At 32.1% G+C, this 18,339-nt stretch overlaps 2 protein-coding genes across 2 annotated transcripts in view; one reads left to right on the forward strand and one right to left on the reverse strand.

Annotated features, from left to right (window-relative positions):
* Window positions 1-13,996, forward strand: part of LOC143223258 (uncharacterized) — a 33,767-nt gene extending 19,771 nt beyond the window's left edge. The window contains exon 6 of the mRNA XM_076450978.1: window positions 13,857-13,996. Within this exon, the coding sequence (XP_076307093.1) occupies window positions 13,857-13,922 (66 nt within the window). The 3' untranslated portion in view covers window positions 13,923-13,996. The remainder of the gene's footprint in view (window positions 1-13,856) is intronic.
* Window positions 13,997-14,709: 713 nt separating this feature from the next.
* Window positions 14,710-18,339, reverse strand: part of LOC143223256 (rho GTPase-activating protein 190-like) — a 148,596-nt gene continuing 144,966 nt past the window's right edge. Inside the window, 2 exon segments of the mRNA XM_076450966.1 lie at window positions 14,710-16,988; window positions 17,322-17,427. Coding sequence (XP_076307081.1) covers window positions 16,790-16,988; window positions 17,322-17,427 — 305 coding nt within the window. The 3' untranslated portion in view covers window positions 14,710-16,789.

Below are 18,339 nucleotides of genomic sequence, written 5' to 3' on the forward strand. Positions count from 1 at the left end.
TTGATAAATGAGCACACTCTTGATTGTTATGTTTACTCTTATCCAAGTGTGCAGTTGAACATTATATGCCAGTCTGCTGTGGTTTTATTGTATGGAATTCCATATTAGGGTTATATGGTTTCATAAATTGTGTGGAGAGATTCTATCTTTATTATTTGTAATACCATAATTAAGTCCATGGTGAATAAGCTATATCACATACAAAAATTCCAATATGATATGTAATTTCATCTCTCATATAGTTGTTTCAGTTTGTTGTTGCTCTCTATATGTGAACTTTTTTGCTCACCATGAGCCTTGAGACTCCCATCTAAAATCATATTTGCACACAGCTGATGATGTGATATTGGTGTACTGTTGTATGCAAATAAGTATGTGACAACTGTCTATCAGCAGGAATGCTATACACTGTCATAGAATACTTGGCTTCTTCTGTTATTATATATACTGAGTGTTCAACATCAGTTCTTGATTTGGTACTCAATTATACAGATGTTTTTTTTTATTTTTCCACTCTTAAACTTTTGAAATTTTGTTTTTTTTATATTTTTTGTGAAAGTATCTGTAAAAACACTTAACTGTTTTTTCATTTTTAAATTTCATTTTTGAACATTTCTGCACTAACAGACTTTTTTTTTACCTATTATTGCACAGGTGAAAGTAATTTCTACACTGTCTGGTGTGGAACAAGAACTTGTTCATGCTATACAAATAACTCAATTGACAATGAGTTTGTCTTTGTTTGTTCAGGAATTGATGACTGTTGTGCAATGAGAAATAGAATCTTTCATGTAACCTGAACCTGATATACCTCATCCAATGTATCCTGCTCAAGACAAATGGGATTTTTCCAGTTTTTTATACCACCTACCTTTACCAAATATTCTACTCATGCTGATTTCATTCAGGTTTGTTACATTACCTCTTCTGACTTGTATGATTCTTAATTTGTTCCCTGCTTCTAACTTTCAAGTTTGTCTTCCCTCCTCTCCAGATATTTCAGTCCATATTGGATAATTTTTATATCAACTTCATTCTAATGCATGCCTACATTGTCCTTCTTACCTTGTTGCTACGTATGCCTGGACCTAATATCATGTTGTATTCCCTTTCTTGGACTTCCAAACTCTGTAGTCTTTTCTTAAGACTTGGGGATCAGATCATCTGTCTTCTGTTTGACTTTTTCAGGCTCACTTTTCATGCCTTAATCTCTTACCCACTACTCTTTTACACTCTCTTTCCTCCATTCACCTTCTTTCAGAAGCAATTCTACCATTCTCTTGTGGTAGTTTCTGGTATATACTAATTCACTTATCTTTTTTTACTCTGGCATGTTTATCTTCCTCATCCTTATCAGATTGTATGTAGTTGCTGGAATTGTTGGGGTGGAATGCCTTTTTTATTGAAGTGCATTTGCTTCCTTCTTATCTCATTACTTCATCTGGCAATTTTCCTTCACCAGTGTGTTTTTTATGGCATAGCTGATTCTCTGAAGTTGAGGCTGTAGACCAACATTCTTCCTTATTCTCACTTCTTTTTCATTTCTATCAGGTATTTCTTTATTCATTTCTGTTTCCTGTTTTTCTTTGTCCTTATGCTGTTTGTAGACTTCTGCACTACAAGTCTCTGCAGTGATTATTTAGCTCAATTTGCAAGTCTTGGAAAGTTCATCTGAAGTCCATTTGGTGTTGCAGGTTATCAGAGGGTCTTGATCTTCATTTTTTCCACTCTACTTCCTGTTACTTTCTCTCTTATGAGAAATTCAGTTTCTTCCCAGTATCTTTGAGAAGCAGTATTAAACTTGTTAGCCAATGATACTATTGAACAGTTTCTTATCTTTCTCTAGGATTTTATACCTGTCCATTTATCATTACCAGAATAACTTGCAATTGGCTTTTACATTTCACATCTCAGTTGGTTTCTTAACTTACTTTGAGTTATCATCCAGACCTTTCTCACCCTACTGTGGTAATTTGCTCCAGGATTCTGGATGACCAAAGTGGACACCTCAGATGCTTACTTTCACATTTCCATTTCATCTACATCCAAGCTTTACCTTCAGTTGATTCATTAAGGTCAGGTTTATTAGTTCTATGGTCTCTCCTTTGGTCTTGTGTCATCCCTTTTTTTGTTGTTGTTGAGTATTGTTTGCTTTTGCTTATCACATTTATGGCTTCAGAATATGATCCCACCATTACCTGAATGAATGGCTTCTTTAGTTCCTTCCTAACAGGCCTCCTTGAGCCCTGCTCTTACTTCTTTTGGAGATGGCCTGTCTTGATTGGTTAGTAAAGGTTTCTATAGATGAGTTTTTCATTTCTCATCTGTGACTGGTGTTAAAATTAAACACAAAATGGCTAGCCTACCAGCCTCCTGTTACCACCAACCCTAGGCAGTATACAGTTAGAACAAAAGAATTAACTCTGAGACTAAGATACAACTAACATACAAGCTTTAAAAGAAAATGTTCATATGCTAATTTAAATGTATGGTACACCATTACCTGAATGAATGGCTTCTTTAGTTCCTTCCTAACAGGCCTCCTTGAGCCCTGCTCTTACTTCTTTTGGAGATGGCCTGTCTTGATTGGTTAGTAAAGGTTTCTATAGACGAGTTTTTCATTTCTCATCTGTGACTGGTGTTAAAATTAAACACAAAATGGCTAGCCTACCAGCCTCCTGTTACCACCAACCCCAGGCAGTATACAGTTAGAACAAAAGAATTAACTCTGAGACTAAGATACAACTAACATACAAGCTTTAAAAGAAAATGTTCATATGCTAATTTAAATGTATGGTACAAAATTATTTTAGGAAACTTCTACACCGAAAGCTTCAAATTCTTCATTCTGAGCAAGCAACTGTCTGTTGATTATACCCTCAATAAGACTTATTGAATACTCCAGCAAACAGATTATCAGTTATTGTGCGAAATATACTTAGAAGCATTTTAGACAATTTGACCAAAATATTTTTTAAAAATGATGTTGCTTCTTTGAAAAATAATATTAAATCTACAAGTGAGCTTTCTTTTAACATCTTGTTTGCACTCATTATATGCCATTTACTATTTGTGTTCTTATACTAGAAGGGGTAGCAGTAGTTACTTACAAAGAGTTTGTACAGTGAATACTTTCCATATTCAATCAGCAAGTCTGGTAATTTAGTTAGAAATTTAGAAGGTAAGGTCTTTGCAGGATTTTGGATAAGCAGCGGAAAACTGAGTTTTGAACTGAAAATATAATGTTTTAGACATGTTTTTACAGTTTTTTTTAATTATTGCTACATGCTTAGTTTACAAGTAGGTCCTCAGTCTATTGGGGATAATTTTGCTGATTTGTCAAACCAAAACTAAGTTGTAATTGATGATGGTCATAAGCTGTTAACCCTATCAAAACAATACATGAACATTTCTAGGTGGTTACATAACTCTCACAAACCTTTTTTCAAAAAATGAAACTAGTGGATGAAACTGTTTGAAACTTGACAAGAACTTTCTTTAAAGTATCTGGTTTCAGAAAAATAAAATATTTAAATTTATTTTATATATTCTTTCTATTGAAAATTTGGTGTTCAATGTAGTACTTGCATTTGATGTGATTTACATTTTGAGTATAAAAATACCATTTATTATCTTACAGCTCATTTTATTTGCATAATCTCTAGAACTTTCTAATGAATATCAAAAGTTTGTTAAGATAATTATTTATATTTTATTTTACATTTTCTCTACTGTATTACAAATTCTAGATATTATCATCAATGTACAATGCAATGAAATGTATAAAATTAAGAAATAGAAATATGTGTTTCCCTTTACAGAATAGTCTTAAAATATATTCTTTGGGTCATGCATATAATTTAATATTAATGTTTTATTTTCATTTTCCATTTCTTGCTCTTGTTTATAATATGTCAACCCATGTGAACAGGTCCCTGCTGGTGATAGAACAGTATGAAAGGCAAAGGTAGTTTAGCTTCTGGCAAAATCTGTTTTTACTCACATGATAATATAAGCCTTGTAGAGCAAAGATAAGCTGACATTATTTTATAAAAATTATTAAACTTTCAAATATGAACTGTAAAACACAATGTGCAGTTAACTAAAGTATAAATGTAACTCCTAAATATAACTTATATAAATATAACAACCAAAGTGTTATCGTGGATCAAGGAGCTAATAATACTACAAGTAGTTAGATCTACCTAATGACAACAACAACAACTTGGCACCAATTTCAAAATAACCACTGTTGGAATATATTATAAAATGAACTCTTTCTAATGACTATAAATATGTGTGACTAGTAAGTACATGTTGGCTTTTAATGCTCAGGGATATGTACAGAAGGAGAGCATGGCACTCATCAGGGGTTAGAAACATTTATTATTTGTTTCTACTGCATTCAGCCAAAGAATTTTGATGTACATGTGTGAATAGGGCAAGTAAACTGTCTGGACAAACAACTAAGTGATTGTTTTACCTGATTTAAGAAAGTTTGGATTTTTCATAGATCTTTACAAAAAACTGAAGTTAAATATTTTTAAAGGTTTTTTTTCAAACAAAAGAATTAAAACCATGCAGTGACCTACAATGAAAAAAATTGATGTTAAATTTATTTAATTAAATTTTCAATGTAACTCGGTCACTTGTGCAGAAAGTGGTTTTAAAAAGGTTCCTGTTCACATGTATTTCTCCAAGTTTTTCTTCCAACTAAGGTGTTCTGCTGTTCATTTTGTTTATACAGTTCACTTCATCTAGTGTTAATGCTGATAATATAAACATTTATATCTTTTGTCTCGGCTATGCTCCTGTCTCTTTAACCTTTTTGTGACAGACTTATGCAATTTGTCGAAATTGAGTTGCAAATTTAACATCTCTGACAATATGGGCAGTAACTCTGAGATTTCTTAATATGATCTTCAACAAAATCTTACCATTTTTTGAGAAGATAAGTATCTTGTACACAAAAAACAATGGTTTTATAATTATTTTTAATAAAAATACCTAATTTTTCTGTTGTACTTATTTGCATTCAAACTATTAACAAATTGAGTGCAAAGTGACTTTCATTTCAAATATAAAAATACTTTTCCTCTTGTATTTTTGATATTTCATTTGTATAATTTAAAGAACTTCCTAAATAAATATCAAAAGATTTTAAGGTAAATTTTTATATTTTATTTTTCATTTTCTTTGCCATATTACTAACTTGCTATTATCATCAGTTTACAATACAATGAAATAACTAAAATTAGGAAATAGAAAGTAAATGTACCTTTTAATATTTTTTGTCCAATATCTTTAAGTTAATAATTTCATCTTTCACCCCCTTTTCACATAGTTAATATGTAGTGTTTTATTTTCCATTATTGTCCTTTGCAACTTATTAATCATTTCAACACGAGTCAATGGTGCCTTCAAGACATATTACAATTTCTTTGGGATACATACTTAACCCTTTGGCAATTTTTGTTCAGCACATGATATCATAAGCCTTAAGAATAGCATGAAGTATGATGTATATTAAAAAAAAAATGTTTAAACATTTAAAACATAATTGTACATAATTCACTAAAACATAAAATCTAAATACAATTTAAACTGTATCTCTTAACTACAACATATTTTGATAAGAAACAATCATAAATACTATAGTTGATCAATCAGTCAGCAACACCATTATCAATTTTGTGTATTGTACTCTATGATGATGACTTGGCACCAATTTCAAAATAACTGTTAGTTTATGTTGTGAAATGAGCTCTGTATCATTTTAGTGTCCACATATGTATGTAATATCTACATGGAAAAGATAAAGATCAAACATATTTCATGCAGTTTATTTTGCAAGCTTTGGGGGTTGAAACAAATTATTACTTGCTGTAACTGTATTCATTCAGAGCGCTTTAAAAGGAATGAGTTAAAAGATTATGTAAGCATCTTAGAGGCTATACATACCTGTACTCTATTGCAGTTTTATTATTGATGATACAGAGGGCCAAAGTAGAGATTTTTCTTAGGTTGTTGGTCACGTGGCAATATGTGAAGTTTTAGGTAGTTTCTTAAAAAAGTTTGTTTTGTAATAAAGGACATAAAACTTGGGTAAAATAAAACTTTGAATCATAAAACACATTATAATATTAAATTCATTTACATACTTTGACATTAAAGGTGTGTAATGAAATTTTATTTTAACACTGACTTGTGCAGAAAAGCATTTAAAATCACTTCTGTTGTGAAAGGGTTAATGAAGATAAGACATACCATTGGTTTCTTCTACTTATATTGCAGCTTGGAATGCATCTCAGTCAAATTATGTATTTACTTTAATGTTTTCATTTCTTTAATTGGATGACTGTCTTTATAAACTTCATTTGTACAGTTACTAGCATGCACACGTTTTCTTTGCTTGAGCTTTAATATTTTCATACAGGAAGATTTAAGAAAAATTATATTTATTTGTATTTGCAATTCTTATGAAGTGCCTTAAATGCTTCACATTTCAGAAGGGTCTTGTCTTTTACACTCTTTTTGGAAGAATATAGCATAATTGGTTTCCACTTCTTTATCATGTTCTCTCTCCATGTGGGAATTTCACTTTCCTTAGGAGACTTGGGCTTCCATGAAATGCATTATTTCCTTGTATATGTTCACATATGCCATTTGTAGTAGACTGCTTGCTCAATGGAATCTCTCTCATAAATTCTTGTCCTCCCTTTTTCATCTTCATCCTCCTCTGCATATTGATTTCACCTGGTAGTTCAGCAGAACCAATACTGTGGAAGATGATGTTTTTCCAGATCTTTATCATTTTCTAGAAACTTCTCTAATGGGGTGGGGCACTTATCTAAACCCTCGCAATTTTGAGCTGATAGTCCCCTGATGAATCAACCATTCATATCAGTTTCTTGAAACTCTTGGTGGTTTGTTAGTTTTGAATCATTTTCTTAAAGCTGTTCAGTTATGATCCATATAGACAAATGTTGTTTCTCGTATCCATTGCCCAAGGATACTTCATTTTACTTTGTTTCCACACCTGAATTTTCCTCTTCTGAACCCATTTTCTAAAAGTGTGATTGGTGGCAGATTATGTTCTGGAAGCCCTAAATCTCAGTGCATATTGTCTTTCATGGCCCACTGTTTTCCACATGAAGTGCAAGCTCTATCCTGCAATTCTTTAGAGTTTTTCTCCTCATGTGGGCACTCTTCTCATAATTTCCTTTGAAACTGAACACTGTGTCAAGCTTTCCCTTGGTAGGAATATTCTTCTGCATCCTTTGGTTCTGGCAGTCAGGGCTGGTCTAGCATTTGTCTCTGTGCTTACTCCCTATTTGTTTCCCCTCTCTCTCCTTCATTTGGAATACACTTTATCAAGTTCTTCTTGTGGCGCTCTATTGGCCAGCTCAATCATGGTTTCATCTTTTGAGCCTCCTATGGTCCTCCCATCCTCTTCCTGTATCCTGTTTTTTTGAAGTTTCATCTTTGCCTCTTCCATTCAGCCATACCATCACTACAACATTACATGTGGGATTTGTCCAGTCCCTTGCATTATATCCTGGACACTTGTTTTGTGTTGCCTTTTTTCTTTCTTAGTTAGTTCTTTTATCTTCCCTTTTGATTATTAGAGGAAATGATGTATTTTGCACATTTAGTCATTCCATCATTCTTTCTCTTTTCTATTCCCCATTACTCTGATCTCATCACATGGCTTTTCGACCAGTATTTACTGTCAGCTTTTGATGCAGATTACTGAGCAGCTCTCATATCTTCAGGGTTGCCAGCTACCATTAAATTTTCCTCACTGGTTCTCACTGTGCAGTTACATCCCTTTCACCACTTTTATATTGTTTCTTCTGTCCTTCCCTGCTGCATTCTGAATGTTTCCTCCACACTATTACATTTCCTCCATCTGAACTTTTGCCTTCTGTTCCTTTTACTATCTCTCCCTTAAAACCCATTACTTCCTCCTTTTTGCACATGGTTGTTGACATTCTAACATACATGCCATTTAACCTTAAGGGTAACATTGCATTTACTCCTGTATCTTTCCCATTTCTTTTCTCACTCTGATCCTGATTGCCTATTTTTTCCTGTCCACTTGGTTAATTATTTGATTTGCAGTGCTTCCATTTCTTGGAATCAATCTTTCACATGCAGTCTTTCTCCCATTACCCTTATTGGATGGATTCATCAACTCATCTATCATATTCTTCTTTGGATGGGAATGACCATTGATACTTCCATTGCCAGGTGTTTTCACATCAGTTCTGTTACCTTACACACTCTTTGCTCACTTCCATCATTGCCTATTAGAGGAGATTGATCAGGTTGGTATGTGGACAATCTTTCACACACTGTCTCCATCAGCTGGTCATTCCTTCTTTGTCGTGATATGGATTGCTTCTGGTGACCATTCTGGTGGGGTAAGTTTTTTTCTCTTCCCTCTCATGCTTCATTGAATCCCACTCAGTGACAAGTGGTGTCTGCTAGGGTATTCTTATCCAAAAATCTGCACAGTGGGCCATCAAAGCCTGATATAGCATTCAATTATGAGATATGTTCCACAAGATGCAAGAGGTGGTATCCTTGTTGTGCTAATATTCTTAAACAAGGCCCAATGCACATTTTATTCTCTAGTAAACTGTCTTGAGTGCAACAGTCAGAGGTAACTGCTGCCCATCCTTTATGCCTAGTTTAAAACCTACTTTTAAAAAGAGGATTTTCTTGGTTCCCCACTGCACTGTCTAACAAGTATACATTTTTTTGAGTTTTCCAGTGCAATTTCATTCCATTTCTAGTGAAGCATAGAAATATTTACTAGTTCTTATGGTGGTAAACCATGGATGATTTCTCATGACTGTAACCAGTTCCACTCAGTATAGAGTACAGTAGTGTCTCTGTTGATATGGTGCTGTTAACCCCTACTGTTGCTTGGATGTCAGGTTTATGGATGGTTTGGTGCAGAAACAGCCAACGTGGTCTCTCACTCAAGTTGTAGAGTGTATGTTATTTTTCTGTTCTACTTCACTGGGCTTAAGGTGTAGATGGTGGGACCAACTTCCTGCTGCAGATTGGATGACAAATTGCTGATTCCATGTAGTTTTGGAATAGAATTGACCTACAATTGGTGGAAGATTACTGCATGTTCATTCACATACAACAGTATGGAAATACTGCTGAAAACACCATTTTAGTTATTAGTCTCAAAGTTAGTGGTAAGCCAAAATGTTTGCATATAGAGGGTGGCACTGAATTGTAAAAAATGTATGTAGAAATGTATTTTCAGTTGGAAAATGTTACAAATATCAATGATGTAAAATACTGATAAAAATTCTTTGCAAAATTACAGTATATAGTCTAATAACACCTAATAAAAATATTGCTTATTGATAGTCAAAATTATATTTGTTTTAAAGATCTAATAAAGATGGTACACATCACACAAAAGAAGGTAGTTATAGTATAAATATCTTAAAAATTGATTAATATATTGACATTTACAGAAAATACATCTGAGTCTGTAAAACATATAACATAAGAAGTGTGAGATAGTGTGGTAAGATTGATGATTATATTTAATATTTTGTTCTTAGTCAACCAACTAGTTTTCAAAAAGAAACATTGTTGTAAAAGACTACTTAATTACATAAATCTGTTAAAGTTAGGCAACTTAGTGAGCTTGGTTATAGAGTAAAATGCACTATTAAAGTTATTAGTAGTCTTACTATAACTTTTTAAATTGAAGCTGTTACAAATATAAAGTGCATCAGACTAAATTTCAAGACATCTTTTTGATCAGAATGTAGAAATTACTGCTTGACTGCATAATTTGCAGTTCAGGTTAAATCTAAATTTTCTTTAGCCTGATATACTGTATATGATACATTAAACTTCAAATTTGATGGACCTCAATGAATGAGAATAAGCTTTCATAAATATATAGATATTGAAGTCTAATATAATTCCAAGATTTTCTTTCTTATTTTTAGGTTGTACAGTTGAAAATTCTTTTAAAAGTTTAATTAGATATTTGGAACAACCTCAGATTTACACATATACAACTCTTCCTTTAAATATATGGGTATTTTGAACTGAAAAGTTTTACTTTGTAATTTATAACTGGCTTGATAACTAATAAACAGGAAGGAAACTTTCACAAGATTTTATTGAATATATAGAAATAAAAATGATTTGGTGACTACCTAGTGAATTTTGGAGAGTTCTACTGAATTGATTCTTCTAAAATAAAATATTTTCCAACCCTCATTAATAGACTTAGCTTTCAAAAATGTTCATTAGGTGTCTGTATATCATTTGTATGTTGGGACACCTACTTGTTACTGGATTTTGAAAGTTTCGTATGGTTTTTGCATATGCAGAAAAATATATGCATGTTAAATTTTGTGTGTCAGGAAGTGAAAGATTAGTGATTAAAAATAATTACTATTTCAAAGCACTTTGGTTAAATTTCAGGATTCAGAGGCACATTCAGCTTTGTTGTAAGCTGTATCCACAAAAAGTGCGAACTCTAAACATCCCTCATTAAATAAAATTATAAAAATCTTAGGAATTGTTCAACCTGTTATATAAAGCTTTATCTGTTTACCATGGTAAGCCCCTTATATACATGCTTGCAAACAGAATTTGGACTAGATGGGAGGAGCCCATACAAGTTTCGAGTGAGAATGGTTTCTTTCAACACTAGAGTTTTTCATATAAGCTGGGTTACAATACACAAAGCCTTGGTTCAAAAGCTATTGTTGTCAGTCATTTATGAGATGTGCATTATTTTCAATCTAATGATCTCGAGTAGTGAACCTGTCTTGTAACAAGCAGGATATTCATGTAATTGAAATACTTTTATACCTTCTACTTATTAGAAACTCTTGGCCATTAAAGTCGGTCGTGATCAACTTTTTGTAATATAGTATCATGTTACTACTCAATGTTGTACTCCAGTGCTCTTGCTAAGGTGTTATTTAAAAGGCCCTAACACACAATAATACTTACAATATTTCATATGACATGCATTGTATTTGATTTTCATAAATTTATTAATGGGAGAAAAGTTTTGATTTATATAGATGTATAACATAAATTTACCATGTATAGCCTCTTCATGTACATTGCTACCAGGGATGTTGGTGTTCTGATTCCAGAATAAACCATATCCTGTACCAAAATGAAGACAAATTTGGACTAGTAAATTGGTAGCTTTATGATAACTGTAGCCACAAGATGAAATTATATTTTGCATATTTATTTATTAAGCACTAAATCAAGGCTTTGCTTTTTAATGATAAATGATGTGTGCAAAATTGCATATTTTAGTTAGATATGCATGTTCTTTAACTCCAAAATGATGGCTATCATCAATTGATGCTGCCACCTACAACATTCCCACTAGTATATATGATATTTAACCCTTAAAGCTGTTCTGGGTACTTAAAGATTGGTATAAATTTCTAGAGTATATAAAATGGTTTAACATTTTTGCTACATTAAGTACAGTAGTGGTACAGAATTCATTTTATTTAATACAAGTTTTGTATATCAAATATTTTTCTTGTACTTCTTTTCACCAACTCGCTAATAGGCGATTATAAATTTAAGAATGTTGAAGTACCTACTGAAAACTTGAGAGTTGTGTAAAGTAACTATGTTGATTAGAGAATATTTAAGTGTTTAATCATTCACATTTTAAATAATTTTTTATTTGTGTGTAGCTGATGCTAGTTTCATGCTTTTGTTTGCACAGTTTACCTTGTCATTTCAATGCAGTAGGTTGAAAGTTGCAAAATTGTAACTTATTTGCACTCAACTTCTGCTGTAGACTTTTAGAGCTGCTACACTGAAGTTTCCATTTATCATCACATGATAGTTTTCTGTCTTCTTTTTTTTTCTTCTGTTTCACAAAAATGTCTCTTGAAATGGTTAATGTTACATTTATGTTTCTTGAGCTTTCAGAAAATTGTCATGGTGAATCATGGTGTTGTTATAGTAAATTTTGTAACTAGCAGTTCTAATTAATATAAGCAGTGTGTATTTAGTTACTAGTAATTCTGTGGTTTTTACTGTTCTTGTTTTGTGCACAGTTCTAGTTCTGAATATTCCAAGGGAACCATGTTCACTACTTTACTGTTTTACAACTCCAATCAAATTTGTTTAATGTTTAAAACCATTATTTAAAAACTGGATTATATAAAAAAATATATGGGGAAGGTAATATTTTATGTTAAAACGAGCTTTTCCATGTTTTACAGCAGTTTATCAATGTAGAACCTAATGTTGAAAGAGTTGATACATGAAGTTTAAAATATGGTTTTATACAAAACTTTAATTTAGTGAATCTATACAACTTATTTCAGTTGTTTGAAACTTAGACAGACAGACAGACACACACACACAATTTGTAATTGTACAAATAGTGATAATTCTATGGTGCTAACAAATTGCTTATTCATACTGTTATTGCTCCATGCTAACATCAAGTTTATTTGCTGCAGTGTTTATCAGTGCCTTTACCTAATGATCTGTAAATACTTTAATATACTCAATATTGTTTCCAAAGATTTTTAATAAAGAATATATCAACATCATGAAGTTGTGTATTATTTTTATAAATATATATGCACACACACACTGTCCAATTTAAATCAGTTCTAATAAATAGTTGTCTGTGGGGAGTATCAATGCTTTATTATTTTCACTATGCACCCACCATATTATGTTAAACTCAGTAAGCTAGTAATATAAACATGAGCCAGTTTTCAAATTTTAGTTTATGCGAGTGTGCATGATTATAAACAATCTTAGCAGTAAGTAATGGCTCAACTCGGATATCTGTTGTTTCAATAACTAATAAACAACTCAATGTTTAGCAGTGTCTCTCATACAAGGAATAAATATGAAATGAGGGGCAAGATCAAAGACAAAATATGGGTTGCAGAACACAGGTGTAAATTCTTTTTCTTACACCCAAGCAGCTTGTAGAAGGGTGGCAAGATATCTAGAATGACTTTGGTTTACATAATACTGACACATCCAGGAATGCTTGAATATTTAAAATAGAATTCTGTGATTGCTCACAAGTTATTTCCAATGATAAATCCAGAATCATTGTCTTGTATGTATATATATATACTGACAGGCAGGCAAGGGTCTGGAAACTTTTTGCAATGTGCTATGGCAAGAAACATGATGAACATTTGTTGTTGAAGTATACCGTGCGACATAAATACAAGATTGTGGTGTGGGCATTATGAAGCTGGGAAAATGGGCTTCTACATCATCCAGAACAGAACTTACTACTGGGGTTAGGTACTGAAGCCACATTTCATCTTGCAAAGAGCATGAAACATCACTGCTGATCTTGTATAGGAAGTAATATCAGAAGATGAATTGGCTATCAGTATCTCCTGATCTGAGCCAAAATTAATATATTTTGAACATGTTAAAGATATAACAGCATCCTATGGAGAGTAATCCAGAAGTTTCAGAACCCCTTTATCCAAGAACAGGTCAAGATTCAAAAACTGGGTTATAGCATCAGGTTAGTGTAATGTGCAGGTACTGCAATTTTTATTGAATCTAATAACATACACATACAGTACTGAACACATGCCAACAGTTGAAAGACTTAAACTGAATTTTTACTTTTTTCATTTTTTGGAGGTGAGAGCACTTTTTATTGTCACTGCAATTTATTTCATGACTTAAATAATTCTTTTGTAATTCATCATCTTCAATGGTTAAACTGTTCTAACACCACAGATCATTCATTAAATGGCACGATATTAACTTACTTTCTTGGAAAGCTTGATATATAATATATAGTAAAATGTATTTTTCAGGAAATAGTTGCTCAATCAAGTCCATGCAGCTTATCAAAGCATAAAAAGAATATTGCAAGTCCTTGAACTTCCTGCCTCAAAAAAGAATAGTTCCATTCAATACAAGGTAAATGATTGCATCCCTGTTGCTGACATAGCTCTTTTATAAAATCATTCACAAAATATAGAAACCTCTTACTGTGTTTGGCAGAATCCAAAAACGACTTTAATAACATGTTTTGTGCATAATTTGTGAAACAACTTCTGTGATCTGATTGGATAAAGGTATTGTACACCTTTAATATTTGCATAGTGTCATTAAAGGGTGGAACATAAAACTATAACTATACTGCTGTAAATAAAAGTAATTATTATCTAATTGTATTTAACATCTTTAAATGAAAAATGATCGTGGAGATAGAAGAAAAGCAACATATCTGAAATATGTTTTCATTCGACATATTTTTAATTTTTAGAAAGTTAAGGTCATTTCATAGGAGTGTTCAATAAGTAAATCAAGCAAACTTAAAGAAACCTAACAAGAGTAAAGTTATTAAATACATGATTTTATTATTTTTATAAAATAAGATAAGCAAGAGGAAAAGCTAGGCATCTGTTACTAGCATAAAAATGCTGCAAGAAAAGCTCAAATGACAAACTGAATCAAGTGCAACATTAGACATAACAGTAACACTCCTCAGTGTTTCTTCAATAGTTGAAACTTATTTGTGTTGCATAAAATTATATAGTCCATTTATAACCAAAGCAGCTAGAGATGATGTTTCACATTAGCTGTAACTCATCTTCTACACATGTGAAACTACAACCTGTTTTGTTTCAGGTCTGGGTTCTTTTAAGTAAAACCATGTTGTAGTAACAACTAAAATGTGCTTTATTCAACTGAAAGTCAAGTATAATACAGTTTAGTTTACCAGAATATTTCAAAGCTCAATTTTATTGTTGATATGTGAATTTACTATGTGAGAGATTACTAAGTAATAGATATATTAAATGAAGATTCCAGTAATACTATTGACAGCCATCTTTATTAGAATGGCCTGTAGTAAGCGAAATCTGCTGTGACAGACTGGTACTACAGATTCATGTCATAATCATTACAATGTCAAGTAGAATACAGAGCTACAAGGATATCCATGGGTTTGGCCAGAATACAATAAAGACATATTACCATCAGTCTGTACACAACTGAAATTTACACCAATATCACAAGTGACTTAAATGTACAACAAAAATGAAGTAACCGTTCCAGAGGTTATTAAAATACAACACTGGAAGGCTCTCTAAAACTCAATGCTGGTACCAGGCCTTGGAGAGTATGACCACAGTTAACAAAAACTGGACTGGACGAAGGAACTCAGCGTCAACTCCTACAATAGTATGTATTCATTTTATGTGACGATAAGTGTTATAGCTGAGTTTGCATAAACAAAGGCTAAAATAGTTTCAAAACTTCAGTGGTTGAAAAACTTAAAAAAAGAAAAAAGGAATACACTTAAAATTGAAGACCATTTGACCAACATGGCAAGCTGACTTCGTTTTTAATATTTAGATAATGCTACTTCAATATATTTTACCTCTTACTCTTAAAAAATATCAACTGTCTCACTTTTAAATTTGACTAAAAAAATAAATGTTTAATGACTGTCCTGTTATCATACGAGTTTCAACCATAAAAAAAAAAATCCAATATCTTCTAGATAGAACATTATCTACCACGTAATTTTAATCTTTTATATAACACTATGTCAGACTGTCAAAACCATTGAACAGAAGACAAAATTACATAGAAATTTCACTGAGGTACAAACACCACCAAAATATTTCACCTTTTGACTAATACTTTCAATTCTCATATCACATCTAGCTTATAATTAAAGAAAACAAGAGATTCTGATAATTATACAATAACTACATAACTTTATTATCTAATCATACTGTTAAAAAAAATCCAAGTTCATAAGTTGGTAAAAAAATTAACTTTGTTTAGTTCACCAATTAGCTGGTGAACCCAACAACAAAGGATAAATTTAACTATTTACACTTAAGAGGAACTTGTCATGGAAACCAACTGAGCTATTTAATACTTTTCTCAGACAACATGAGCATTATACAAATGAACAAGACAAAAAAAAAACATACTAAATATGAAGCTAGGCCTGTTTGTACACAATTAACTGTCCATTAGATATTTCTACACAAAACTAGGAAGTAATATACAAATGATTTCCTACACTGCGCTTCACACTTGGATATTTACCCAAGGAAACTACATGCTTTGCGTTACGATACTGTCTTGTGTTTGTTCATTTACAATTAGATGTTAAGTGAAAGAAAAAATAAAAATGTCCATGCAAACGTTTTTAAATATTAAGTAATCATTGGTTGCCCAAAGTATTGGTGCTATTTTAACAAAAATAAAGGTTGTAAGTTTGCAGCAAAATACAGCTTGATTGTTCTATATCATTGGGAGATTATATACTACTGTATTGATGGAAGTACACAGTTTGATGGAAAAAAGTCAGTGAACCTTGTCCTTTATTGATGACAGAGAGACAATGTTCTGTACCAGGCACCATCAGAGCAGCCACAGTAAAGGAGATTACAAGCTGCTTGAGATTTTTTCTTTCCAAGAAAGAACACTTCCTACTGATATGGTCATTTCTTTCTTTATTCTGACATGACAAGCTTGTTTCCTGCACTCAAATATTTGCATGCATACAGTCTACTTATTAACATTTCTGAAAAGACTCAAGCGATTCTTTCAGCACCTCTACAAGCTAAATCACAACACTTCTGAGGAATTGGCAAGGGTGATTGTGAAGCATACTTACTTCATATCTCGCATGCAATAAACTCTTGACAGATTTTTCCAAGCGAGTGACAATATAGGTGTGAAATAAAGGGTAGGGGGGTAGGATTGACAATTACTGCTGTCACACCATCACTACCTCCTCCTCTCCACAAAACAAAAAACGAAACTGGTCTATCATCGTTTGAACCGAGTCCTCTAGGTGTGGCCTCATCCGTTCAAACATCCCCATATCATTAAACTCTAGAGGCAAGAGAGTGGGCCACCAGCAGATTGCTAGGTTTTTACTGTCCATACTGTTCAATCTGCAATTCTCAGCAACCCTAATAAATATACAAAAAAGTCAACTACAACCTGGAAGTTAGTCTACACAAGTAGAAACTGTTACTACAGATTTTTTTTTTTAAACTCAAGTGAAGGCACTTATACAAAAATAATAAAACATTAACATTTCAAACAACGACTAAAACAAAGCTTACTTCAGAGATAGCAGAAAAAGAAGTACCAAAATGACTTATTTACCTTGTCAACCTTAAGAAGTCAAACCATAACTTAATAACAAAGTTCTTAAAACAAGTAACTGAAGGAACGAAATCCAACTTCGAAATTAAATTCTTGTACCAATTTTTTTCACGCATATGAATTAAAGAACTTACTTAACAAAATGTTGAAAGACAAACTTTAGAACTTCAAAATTTGCTCTTGGTATCCTTTTTAGAAGATCTCGAAGGGCAAAAAGACGACAGCTTCTATCTTGAACATCTGTTACAAAATAGTAAAAACCTAGTACCATGAATAGAGAGTTAATATTTTGTTTTGCATTATTTGTACATGTATATATATTCAATTCATAATACTAAAAAATTGTCACCTTAACAGAGGTTATGTTTTATAGAGTACGATAATAAAAGGTATGTTTAAAAAATATAACTAACTGTTTTACTGCTAAAGAGTAGATACCAGGCATCACAAACTTTTTTTTTTAAATGTCCACGAGCTGTAATGAATAACCTCCCACTAGTATAGTGGTACCTCTACGGATTTATAATGCTAAAATCACGGGTGGGCTCAGCAGATAGCCTGATGTGGCTTTGCTATAAGACACACACACACACACACACATCTGTAATCAATATACTATTTAAAAAATTAAAATAAAATTTTTCTACAAATGTTACAAAATAATGCTTAGGAACATTTTCTTAATATGAATCATCAAACTGATGGGTTTTATTTATTTTGTAATCTAAGCAAAATAATTTCATATGCACTCTAGCTGTTTTTTCCTGAATTTCACTGCAATTACAATTTCATAGACAAAGCTCAAAAATTCAACAGAAACCAATGACTGTCAGTATAACAAACAGTCAAAAAACTACTACATCAAAAAGTAGCCTTACTTATCAAAATTAAAAAAAAGAAGAGCAAACAACTTAAATGTGTTTAAAATTAATTAATGTATCTACTTAAACCAACACTTTCAGCTAAGCTCTAAAAGTTAAATTATTTTTAACTTTTGTTCAACAGAAACTTGAGTTTATTATGAGATATTTCTATTATGGCAACTGGATGAGTAAACTGTTATAATACTCATAGTTTCTGACAAAGCTGTAATAACTAATAAAAGTACATCCTTGATATACAAGCCATTATTTTATTTACCTTAATAGAAAT

This window comes from Tachypleus tridentatus, chromosome 8, assembly GCF_004210375.1.
Source record: "Tachypleus tridentatus isolate NWPU-2018 chromosome 8, ASM421037v1, whole genome shotgun sequence".
Lineage (NCBI taxonomy): Eukaryota > Metazoa > Arthropoda > Merostomata > Xiphosura > Limulidae > Tachypleus > Tachypleus tridentatus.